Genomic DNA, 12397 nt, shown 5'->3' on the forward strand with positions numbered 1-12397 from the left:
GCTGGGCGACCCCTGACCCATGAAGGACCACATGTGTGGTGGGAGCGCCTCCTTTGTAAAACCCACCTAGAACAAAAGTTCTTTGTCAGAGCTTCAGAGAAGGGTAATATAAAAAAAGAGAAAAAATTGTAATGTAAAAGAAGGGGAAATCATGAAAATCTCAGCCAGTGTTGTAACTTTTAAATACCATTTTTTAAGAAGGGGGAGGTCGAATGGAGGCATCAGAGGATAAAGCCCTGTCCAGTCTGCTCGAAGAACTTCTCTTCTTCCTACAGTTAAAATTTACTGTTCTATAACTGGGCTTATAAAAAGTCTCCCTATAAAATATATGCTCACCAGCCGGTTAGTGATAGGGATGCAAATGTTGGTCTATTTATCGTTAGGGACTCATGGGGAAAAAACAGTGTGACAGTGGTCGTGGTTTTGCAAAAGGAAGACAACTAACTAATCGTCCTGACTTTGTCCCCTCTTTCCTGATGGGAGTGTTTCTACTGCCGCAGAACAAAAACAAACCAGAAAACAGGAGGCATTAGCTTACATGAATGTGTTTAATTATTTTGAAGACCGTTATCCTTTGGGCTCCCAAATGAACTACTTCCAGGGAGGCTGAATACTGGTGACAGGAGAGCAGCTCTCCAGTAAACTGCAGTGTTATTGCAATAGACTTTGTAATACAATTTATGCTGTCATTCATAAATAACAATGCCATATGTCAACCATATTGCTTCCACAAGTAAATCCGTCAACGTGTCACTATTTGACTTGTCTCAACAGCTTCTTCAAATACTGAGGTATAGATATTGGAAAGGGTGTGGAACGGGGGAAAGTGTCCACAAAATCTGAGATTTTAAAAACAACAACACCACCACCAACCACTCCACACAACCTCGGCTCCTCCTTCAGTTCCCATCCCAAAACATCCTAAAAGATAAAGAATGAAAGGGAGAAGAAGCGTATTTTGGATCCAGTATAAATAAATATTGGATGGTTATATGCGCCGTGAACACATAAGGGAGTTTTGTGCTTCCTGCTTTGACCTTCTAAGCATATTTTCAAGCACAAGAAATTAGGCATTTCCCAAGAAATTACCAATCCTGATGGTCAAATGTGGGTGAAAAGGCCATTCTTCTACAACCCCCAACTCTGAGAGTAAAAATGATTGATAACCAAATGAGAATATTTGATGACAGGCCAATTTTACTCAACTTATTTTTTAGTAATGGGAAAGTAAAGAGAGCCATATTTTTTCAAGGGCTTTTAAGCACTAAGGTCAGGTAGACATGGGATGGGTCTCCATTCTTGACTATCCAAAATAAACAAACCCTAGATCCAACGTTTGTGTAGTCATAGCTACATAATCTCAGTCTTATGTCTAAAAAAAAAAAAAAAAAATCCTCGTTAAGTCTCCAGGTATATGGAACAGGGATCATAAACTTTAGCAAGAAGCACATTTTTAGATTACTCTTAGCCCAGAAGGTATCCGTGAAGCCTGAGGAGCCAGGGCGAGCTCAGAAGGGCGGGAAGGAGAGGCAACCCTGGAAAGCACGCTCAGAGGGCTGAGAATTGCCCGGCGCTTGGGAGCACCCAGGCCCCCGGGCTGGCTCGAAGCTCCCAGGAGGTTAGACCGCGAGTGGTGAAGGCGGGAGGGCGCGGGTACTTGCCGAGAGCAAGCCGGGCCAGGGGCCGAGAGAGGGGGCCGAGTACCTAGCCGCCTAGATGCCTAGCGAGCCGGATAGGAGAGACGCCTTGAACCCAAAGTCCTCATCACTTCCGGCATGGCGAAGCTCAATGAACAGGAACCTTTGTGGGCTCCTTGGCCCACCTTGCCTGGGCTTTGGAGAGGTCCGGGTGTTCTCCTCCCCCACCTTCTCCTGTCTGCTAGTAACCCTCCTCCTCCCTGTTGAGCACCCACTGGCGCCCTTGGGCTGCGTTCCTTTGATCCCCGGAGTAATTCAGGGCACCCTGTTCGCCCTTGAACGTGCCTCTGGCGTGGCCCAAATGCCACTAGGCGCTGCCAGACCGCCGGGCACCCGGTCCTTCGGCAAGGAGGCCGCCCTGGCGGAAACCACGCGGGACTGGCGAGAGGTAAAGCAATCTCAAGGGCAATAAAAAGCAGTTCAGTGGGTCCCCCAGATCCTTTTTTGTCCACCTCACCGTCCCCGGCTTACCCCCTCCCTCCGCCTTCAGAAACAATCAGACAAAGGCTCAAAAGCCAGGAAATGTCCAATTCACTTCCCTTAGAGTTTATTAATCGCCCACACCCATCACAAGGAAACTTGGCTGTGCTCAGCGAGGAACGGAGGGCTCCGGGGGGCCTCGGTCACCACCAGCCCTGCGCAGCGGGAAGCCAGAAGCGCCAGCCCCTGCATCCCCGGGACCGGGTCCTATTGCCTCAAGGCAGCCGGGCGCGGCGGGGCCGCCGGGTTCGGGCCAGCTCGGCGTTTACGGTACCTCCTCGGCCTCCTCCTGCCTTTGTTTGGCTCTGCAAGGAGGCTGGGATTCCGGGTGCAACAGGGAAGTCTGAAGATCGATGCTCCCCAAGAGCACCTGTTGACCCCAGAAAGGGCATTTCCACAGACTGCCACGTTCTGCCCCCAACCAGTACCTCCGCCGCAAAAGCGGACAAGGGCACGAGTTCTAGGGTCGGCCCTGACGACCGGCACCACCGCGGAAACACGGGGCTCCATCCACAGATGGGAACTGGCGTAACGACTTCTACACTCTCCTGCCTTTTTTTTTTTTAACCATTATTATTATTTTCTTCAACGCCCTGGAAATTGTTGGTGTTTATTTAGGAAGTGCGACACAGTTATTGGGTCCTTAGAAACTCGGGATGTTAAGGGGGTTTGATTTGGCTCCCAAATGGCTTGAAAAAGAAACGGCGCACCTGGGGTCAGGCGGGTCATCACAATAACAAAAAGCGCGTCTACAAAATAAAAAGCTCTTTTATAAAGAAAGGCAATCCCGGAAATCCACTGCGAGCCTTCCTGGTGACCATCTAGCTAGGCCTATTCTCAGGTTTAATTGGCAGGCAGTTTATTGGCTCCTTATTGGTGTTGATTGAAATTTTGCTCCCAGTTCTTTCTTTTAAGAATTAGCATCTCAAGTCGATTTACCTGAGTCAATTATCTTTTTAGAGTCTGGGTTTGGCCATAAATTTGCAAATATTCATTAAACTCAGTTTGTAAATCTCCCTCTTTCCAATCGCCACCCAAATCTCTATTATTTCCTAAGAAAGTCTTTTCTTTTTTAAGGCTTCCATAAAAAGAAATTGATCCGGGAGCTGTATTTGAATTAAGACATATTAAATCGATGACAGATACATATCACACTGTGTTTAACAAGAGTTGTACAAGGAGGCGGGTTCCAGATTCCACACGGCTCTGCTGCACCATTATTCACATTTTTACAGCCTTTTCCTTCATGCCTTCACCCATTAAACCATTAAATTTCAGCAATTCAATAAAACAAAGCAGTTATAATTTTGAGGAAAAGCTATTTTGAAGGGGGTGGAGGTACCCATTTTATTGCACAATAAAAATGCTCAACAGTCCATATTAAAAGGCGGGTTATATTTATTTTCTTCTTTCTTTATTCGTTCATTATTTGGTTTGTTTTTTACTTATAACCTGCAGGATTGAATGCAAAGCTGTTATGGAAGTAGTGATGATGGTTGCCAAGGAATTCAAATAAGGGGAAACTCCTTTGAAATGTTCTTAGAGAGGATGAAGACACTGGTGACAAATCCAGATATGATGCTTTCCCAGAAACCATCCATAGAGAAGGCAGCCCTCGCTACACTTTTGCCTGGTTGGCTTGAGACATTTTAAATCTTTGAGAGGAAAATTGTGAAAGGACTCATCCTCTCCAAATATAGATGCGGATTTTGTCGCTGTTGTTTTTTTCGTTGTGTTTGCACTCACGCTTTTCTTATTTGAACTTCATGGAGCCTTAAAGAAAAAACCTATTTGAAATTTGATTGTAGTATTTTCTTTGTTTGCTTGTCAGTTTTATGAGGAATGACCCTCCCAAGGCTCACAGGGAAGTTCCCTGTTGAACATTGCTCAGACCGATATAAGTGGGGCTATCGAATCAGTTCTTTTGAAAATATTTCTTACCACTTCCCAGGACCATCTTCCAGGAACATAAAGATGATGGCTTTATGCAGTCTATTTTTACTTGGACTGCAAACGAATTAGGCAGGTAACTTGTTTTTTTGTATCCCCGAAGCAGGGGAAAAAATCACGTTTTAGTCATTATCACTTTTTTACAAATAATTTTATGCAGGGCAACAAAATAAAAATTAAAACCCCTGACTCTAATGTTTGAACATCTTGGAACATCACAAAATTTTAAGATGCTTTCCTTTCAAGAACTGAAGTGACACTTTTGGACAGCAACAACCCTAAAGTTTGGAGATGCCATATTTCTCCACCCTCCCCCCGCAAAGTGATGCAGGAACCTATTTCTCATTTTAAAGAGGTGTGATAACAAATCCTTTGGAAAGGATAGGGCTTGCTTTTTTTTTTTTTAAGCCAGTTTATATATTTTTCCAATAAGACAACTCGCCTACTCTAGTAGGGTTAGTCTATTGCTGAATAAATAGCAAAGGTGTTGCTTGATTTTAAAATATTCATTTTACTGGATCAATTTTAACTTGTGGTCCTTTCAATGAAACTGAGGCACACATATGGAGTGCTTTCTGGGCCGGAAAGAAATTCTGCGTAAAGGACATTGTTTACTTAGCTGCTTCCCTCTGGAGAGATGCCGTTTGGCCTGCCCTGCCACTGTATCTCAGAGAGGCAAAAGTTAGAACCGCTGCCCGATGGTCTCCCACCCCCCACCCCCGTAGATCTAATTGGAAGTGGCAGATCTAGAACCGACGAGCAGTGAGATTACACTTCGAGCCAACTCCTTTGAACCACGTTGAAAAGGACTGCGTGAGCTAAAAAGTCGAGGTAAAACGGTTCCTTTTCGGGAAAGATTTATTTTGACTTCACCTGGTGTCTCGCGGAGCCAAATCACTTAAATTGTTTTGCAACCAATAGGACTTTAATATCCTTCCTCATCTCGTCGCCTGTCGCTGCGCCCTACGGGAGCGCTCGGCAGAGTGGGTGTCCTTCCCAGATAAGTTTCTAGCATCCCCTCTACAAGTACGACGACGGTCATACTCTGTTCACCTTCCTCCTCCAGAGAGCAGCCCAGGGCTCTTCCAACGGAGGAGGTGGAAAGTGCATGCTGGAGGGACGCTGCGTGCGGTGCGGCGGGGGTTTTTGAAATTGGGGGCTCTCCCCCTCCCGCCTTTTGTCCCGGGGTGGGGGGGGTCCCCAGCCCTTACCCACGCCGCGCCCTTCGGCCGCGTGCCGGCGCACGCTCTCCGAAAGGAGCGTCATGGGAACGCGGGGCGCTGCGCGCGCAGGCCCAGCGCAAACTTTCTCCAAGTGCAACTTGGGCATCCCCTGGAAGGCGGGGACGCAGGGCTCCAGGGGAGGAGGGGGCGCGAAGCGAAAGCGAAGGCGGCTGCGAGCACGGGGGCGGATCCCTGCTGGGCCCGAGGCCTGAATGGGAGCCAATCCGGCAGCCGGGGCTGCTGCCAATCACGCTGTTCCCTCCAATCCCACCCGTGCCATTTCCAAAATCTCGGTCCCACTGTGCAGCTCAAATGTGGTGTTCGCTCTGCCAATCGCTGGAGGACAGAGTGGGAACAGGAATAAGGAGAGTTAGGAGGCCAGGACAAAGAAGTTAAAGAGAGCCTAATATATACATGTTTTTGAAGGTGGGCAGAGGGAAAAAAAAGTCCCCCCAGTGAGGGTCTATGGGTCTGATTGTGCGGTTCTGATGGAGCCCCCCTTGAGCAAGAGGAACCCGCCAGCGCTGAGATTAGCGGATTTGGCAACGGCTCAGGCCAGGCCGCTTCAGAATATGACAGGCTTCCCGGCGTTGGCCAGCCCGCCCGCCCACTCCCACCTCCGCGCCACAGCCACGCACCTCCGCCCTCGGGACCTGAGCGCCGACCCCGGCGTGGCCATCACACCGCTCGGACCCGAGCACATGGCTCAGGCGAGCGCGCTCGGCCTCAGCCCTCCCTCCCAGGCGCTCCCGGCACAGCCCGAGGCGCCCGCGGCCGCCGCCCGCGCCGCACTCTCGGTCGCGCACCCCGGCGCCTGCACCTACCCGGGTGGCGGGGGCAGCAGCCGCGCGCAGCCCTCCGCGCCCCCGCCCCCAGCCCCTCCTCTTCCTCCCTCCCCTTCACCCCCTCCTCCTCCCCCTCCCCCTCCTCCTGCCCTCTCGGGCTACACCACCACCGACAGTGGCGGCGGCGGCAGCAGCGGCAAAGGCCACAGCAGGGACTTCGTCCTCCGGAGGGACCTTTCCGCCACGGCCCCCGCGGCGGCCATGCACGGGGTCCCGCTTGGAGGGGAGCAGCGGTCTGGCACGGGCTCCCCCCAGCACTCGGCCCCGCCTCCCCACTCGGCCGGCATGTTCATCTCCGCCAGCGGCACCTACGCGGGCCCGGACGGCAGCGGCGGCGGGGGCCCGGCGCTCTTCCCTGCGCTGCACGACGCTCCGGGAGCCCCCGGCGGCCACACGCACCCGCTCAACGGCCAGATGCGCCTGGGGCTGGCGGCGGCCGCGGCAGCCGCCGCGGCGGAGCTGTACGGCCGCACCGAGCCGCCCTTCGCGCCGCGCTCCGGGGACGCGCACTACGGGGCGGTGGCGGCGGCTGCGGCCGCCGCCCTGCACGGCTACGGAGCGGTGAACTTAAACCTGAACCTGGCAGCGGCGGCGGCGGCCGCGGCCGCCGGGCCCGGGCCCCACCTGCAGCACCACGCGCCGCCCCCGGCGCCGCCGCCGCCACCGCCGCCGCCGCCGCCGGCGCCCGCGCAGCACCCGCACCAGCACCACCCCCACCTCCCAGGGGCGGCCGGGGCCTTCCTGCGCTACATGCGGCAGCCAATCAAGCAGGAGCTCATCTGCAAGTGGATCGACCCCGACGAGCTGGCCGGGCCGCCGCCGCCGCCGCCACCGCCCCCGGCCGGCGGCGCCAAGCCCTGCTCCAAAACTTTCGGCACCATGCACGAGCTGGTGAACCACGTCACGGTGGAGCACGTGGGCGGCCCCGAGCAAAGCAACCACGTCTGCTTCTGGGAGGAATGTCCGCGCGAGGGCAAGCCCTTCAAGGCCAAATACAAGCTCATCAACCACATCCGCGTGCACACGGGCGAGAAGCCCTTTCCCTGCCCGTTCCCGGGCTGCGGCAAGGTCTTCGCGCGCTCCGAGAACCTCAAGATCCACAAGCGCACTCATACAGGTGGGTGTCTGTCCCCGGCCGCGTCGCCGCCGCCGCCGCCTCCCGCGCCGCCGCCGCTTCCGCCGCTGCTTCTCTTCCTCCTCCTCCTCCTCCTGCTCGCCTTCATTTTCCCTCCTTCTGCTGCTTCTCTTCGCATACGTATAACCCGGACATGTGACTTCTTTTTTTTCTCTCCCCCCCTTTTTTTCTACGAATAAGTAATTCGATAGCACACACAGGCCCCGCGCTGGGTTCCCACACGGTGGAGTCTCCAGCGCGTCCGCAGCCCCTCGGCCGGGACCGGCAACGCGCTCCAGCCGCCGCCGCCGCCGCCCCGGATCGGAAGCAGCAGCAGTCGGAGCAGGAAGGCGCCCAGGACGGTCGGCAGCCCCCATGCGCCCGGCCCCGGGAACCTGGGGAGGGCGATTGGCCAGGGGGGCCGGAGCCGCCCCGGTGGCTCTTCCCGCCTCCCGACCCGGTGGCGGACCCCTTGCGGTCGCCGTGCTCCGGAGAGCGGGCGTGCGAGGGGGCACGTGGGATTTACTCCAGTATTGAGGCCTCTAGGCCCAGCTCGAGGCGGCCCTAACAGGAGGGGAGGGGTCCAGTCCCTCCGGGGCGTGGTGCACAAGGCCAAAGGAATGCGCCCCTGCCCCCCCCACCCCCCACCCCCCCCGCAGTCACACATCCCACACCGCCCCCAAACCACTTCACACACCCCTGTCTCATACCACCCACCTCTGCCTCGTTGCTGGACACCCACATGCTGGCACACTCCTCTTCCACGTACACCCTCACGCACACTTCCTCAGTTACACGCCTTCGCATACACCCATGCTCACACTCGCAGCATCACACAGCTCTGTCACACACACGTGGCCTAGAAGGTGCTGGAGAATTTCGCTCTGTCCTTCCAGAAAAGGTTCTAGTTGGAGGAGGACAGGGTGAGAGCTAGTCTCTTGCGGTCATTGGCCCCGCGGAGGAACTTGGGGGCAAACCCCCGGCGCTGTGGCGACCCCTCCCATCCCAGCCCCCGGTCCTGCCCCCCCCCCCCTTGAAGGCGGCTGTGGCGGGGCCGGTGGGGTGTTTCCTGTGGGTCGTGTGCCCCCGTCGAACGCACGAGCGCGTTGGGCGGAAGCGCTGATGAGCGCGAGCGGTCGGGATTTATAGGGACAGACGATATTACCCCTCGGAGGACACTTAAGTAACTGGAGTTTACGTTTAGTAATTACTTAGCTGATTTATCGGCGCTGGGCGGCGAGGAGGCAGCCGCCGCGCGTGGGCCCAGCGCCCGGCTGGCGGCCGGGGCCGAGGGCGTCGGGGGCACCAGGCGGATCTGTGGGGGGAGCCGGGTCGGGGTGGCCCGGGGCCGGGCTCCTGTCTGCCAGCACCTGGCAGGCCTCACGTGGACCGATGAGGGCCCGGAGCAAGTCTTCCCAGGAAGTCCCCGAGCTATTCCCATTTTTCGAATCGGGATCGGTCCGCCCTAAGGAGTTTTCCAAAAGGAAAAATTTCCCTAGAGGCTTTTGGGAAAAGTCCCTGACCCGCTTAGCCAGCTGTTTGCCCCTACGCCCAGCCCTTGCCGCCGGGACAGGGTTTTAGGACCCTAAAGGGGACACGCGGGGCGCAGGAGGTGGAGATGCCCTCAACCCCGGCCCCAGTGGGCCCCGAGAGCAGAGCCTGCGTCTCCGGGCCCTTCCCGCCTTTGCAGGCCTCGGAGAGAGGCGGGGGGGGGGAGGGGGGTTTCTTCCGCGGCGGCCGGAGCGGAGGGCCGTTTCCGCCCGCGTGGAGCAAGAAACCGGGGGGTGCCCGGCTCCCTGCTCCCTCGGACGGCGGCCCCCGGGGAGAGGGGCGCGCGCACGGCGGGGCGGAGATCCCGGGTGCTGGGGGGCCCAGGCCCGAGCTGCTTTCTGGTTCCGCGGCGTGCGCGGGGTTGCGGTTCCCGCCGGGCTGCCGGGGGCCGCGTGGTTCTCGCCCGGGCCGCGGGGAGCGATGCCAGCGCCGGGTCCTCGGGCCGCCTCGCCCAGGCGCCTTTTGTGCGGCGGGGGACCATCGGGGACCCGCTCTCGCGTTTGGGGGTTATCCGGGATCCCGGAAGAAACAGATCAAAGGGAGTGATTCCCCGGCCGCTCCCGAAGGCCCATTTCCTGACCCACGTGCCCCCAGTTCGGTTTATAACCTTCCTTCGGGCCGGACTCGACTTCCCTCCGGGACAGGGAACGGGTAGGCAGGAGAGGAGCTCACGCACGGCCCTTACTCTCTCGAATTCTGCAAGTGGTTAAATTCTGATTGACCCCTCGGTCAGAATCAGAAATGTAAACACTGGGGTCTCTCACCCTTCCCAGTTAGCTAGAATTTGCTCAGTGCCCCTCTTAGGCCGCCTGAAAGACAGGCGGTCCTTTCACCTTTACTACCCCTCCCTGCTTTCTTCCTCTACCTCCTTCATCCCTCCTTTCCTACTCCCCCGCCCCCCATCCCACATCTCCCTTCCCTGGGCCTAATTGCGTCTCTGTGTCGAGGGCAGTGCGAGGCGGGAGCCTTGCGGAAGCGGTGTTCTCTCTTCCCGACCCGGGATATGCAGGGAGCACCGAAGCAGGAGAACTCCAGACAACACTGCCCGTTTCCAAAGGATGAATAAAGCCACTTAGGCCTACGTCTTGAAGAAAGGCTGATTATAATTTTGTAAATTATGCCCCTTTAAGTTAATATTATTTTCAGTTTTTAAAGGAGAACACAGAAGTCAGGACAGATAGCACGTTTTGATAAAAAGTGATTTAACATTTTTTTGTTAGTGTTGCAGGTCATCTGCTGAAGGTTGGGGTGATTGTGTTATGTTGTGTTTTTCCCCCTGTAGATTCATGCGGGCCGTATGTTTGAATAATAACCTAATTTCATGTTTAGACAGTATTTGCAGGTGGGATAAGTTATATTCCAGCCATCTGAATCCTTCCAGACCTATTAATATGCTCTGGCATCGAAGCAGTTAGCATTGGTGAAATTAAAAAACACAAACAAAACCACAAAAAACGAAAACAAAGCACTGCACTGAAATATTTGTGTAAGAAAATTCACAAAAATTTATATACACTCAGCTGTGTTAATAGTTGTTTGTTTGTTTTTTAAAAAAATATATATTACCCCAAACTAGGGAAAAAGCCAGACCTCGTGAGCCAGCAGAATAGCTGCTAGAATGTAGAGAAACTCAACTTTATTTTTGAAATCATGTACATATTATTGAACCAACAATATTATTGAAGTGTTATTGAACAATAATGTGTCTGAGATGGCTTGTTCAGTCTTGACTCAAATACATCAAGTTCGTAGATGCTTAGGTGAGAGAGAAAATCCATACTGTTAACTATCTTCCTTTCTTGCTCTTTAATGCCGGCATATATGGCTGGGTTTCCGTTAAGCATTGTCTTACTGAGGATTTCCACTTCCTGCACTAGGGGCCTTGTGCTTAAAGGCATTTCGTCCCTGAGGTGGTTAGAGCAGTTTCAAGGGGCCATGGGCCAAAGACTGGTAAATAGTCCCTTTTCTGACTGTTAAGTAAGGTAGGAAGCTGTCAGCATCTGTTTCCCTGGAACGTCAGGTGCCGGCTTGGTTCTGGTGGGGCCTTGAGGGCCTTGCTTATGTTTGCTAAGATCCCGTTCCTCAGGCTCTTAATTGCCCTGCAAGCTGGGAGGGAAGGTGGTAGAATGAAGAGGCGGTTGGCCTAGTCTCTACCCAGCCAGGCCTATAAAAAATCAAGCGATGGGATTGTGTGTTTCACAGGTGCCTTTGTTTCTGAAGAGAACGGGATTTGTCTTTATTTCATTTCTTTTCCCATCAGGGGAACCCTGGGGCTGCTCTGAAACAAAATGCCATTATTATAATTTTATGGCACCCCCCTCACTTCACTTTTAATTTAGTGGACTTGCTTACTTTTCTTCTCTTTTTCTTGTATTCTTCCCCCAAGCTGTGGCTTTGGAAGAATCATTTTATCAGCGTTTATCTTGACAGGGGATCTGCTTGTGTTTTTGTGGGAACAGACCCTGAGGGCAGTGAGAACCTGGGTGTTGGGGTCCTGGTTGGGTTTCTGTGTTGCCTCTTGGACCTCGCTGTGGACCCATTTCCCCTCACCCCTCACCCCCCAGTGCCCACCCCCCTACTCCCCACCCTCAGCCCTGTGGTGCTGCAGGGATTGACATCCAGCCTCTCACAAGCCCAGGTCCAGGGAGAGCCTCCAGGCCCATCCCTGAAGGATCCCTACCCTGCTGCCTTCTGGAACATAGGGATTAGGAATGGAAACCAGGCTGGGGAGTTGGTCTTCAAGAGAATGGGAAAATGCCTCCGGATTTCCGCTCCAAGATTTCTCTCTCAAGTGAGGGGTCTCTGAAAAGCAACTGTTGACCTTCCCTATGTTTTGTTGCAGGGGAAAAGCCTTTCAAATGTGAATTTGATGGCTGTGACAGGAAGTTTGCCAACAGCAGCGATCGCAAGAAACATTCGCACGTCCACACCAGCGACAAGCCCTACTACTGCAAGATCCGGGGCTGTGACAAGTCCTACACTCACCCCAGCTCTCTGAGGAAACACATGAAGATTCACTGCAAGTCCCCCCCGCCTTCTCCAGGAGCCCTTGGTTACTCCTCAGTGGGGACTCCAGTGGGTGCCCCCTTGTCCCCTGTGCTGGACCCAACCCGGAGTCGCTCTAGCACTCTGTCCCCTCAGGTGACCAACCTCAATGAGTGGTACGTTTGCCAGGCCAGCGGAGCCCCCAGCCACCTTCATACACCTTCCAGCAACGGAACCACCTCGGAGTCTGAAGACGAGGAGATGTATGGGAACTCTGAGGTTGCGCGGACCATACGTTAGAATTTACTCGTGATAATAATAAGTCATAAGTGGGAGTCCTTGGACCATATCCTAACCTGAGACAATGCCGAGCCTGAGACAAACCCTTGACTCAGACTTGCCACCGGGTCTAATTAGCCCTATTTATTCCGTATGAAACCCTATGGTGTTTGTACATTTAATTAATTTAATTAAGATATTTGGGCTTTTTCTTTCTTCTTCTTCTTAGAAAACAAACAAACAAACAAAAACAATCGAACTGGACTTGTACGT

General features: G+C 54.0%; 1 protein-coding gene across 1 annotated transcript; it reads left to right on the forward strand.

The window, feature by feature from the left end:
• Positions 1-5764: 5764 nt before the first annotated feature.
• On the forward strand, positions 5765-12145 carry ZIC5 (Zic family member 5; the record flags this gene model as incomplete). The annotated part of the gene is made up of 2 exons (XM_080799594.1): positions 5765-7312; positions 11703-12145. The coding sequence occupies exons 1-2, from the start codon at positions 5839-5841 to the stop codon at positions 12143-12145; spliced, it is 1917 nt and encodes a 638-aa protein (XP_080655720.1). The 5' UTR covers positions 5765-5838.
• Positions 12146-12397: the final 252 nt, after the last annotated feature.

This window comes from Martes martes, assembly GCF_963455335.1.
Source record: "Martes martes genome assembly, chromosome: 3".
Lineage (NCBI taxonomy): Eukaryota > Metazoa > Chordata > Mammalia > Carnivora > Mustelidae > Martes > Martes martes.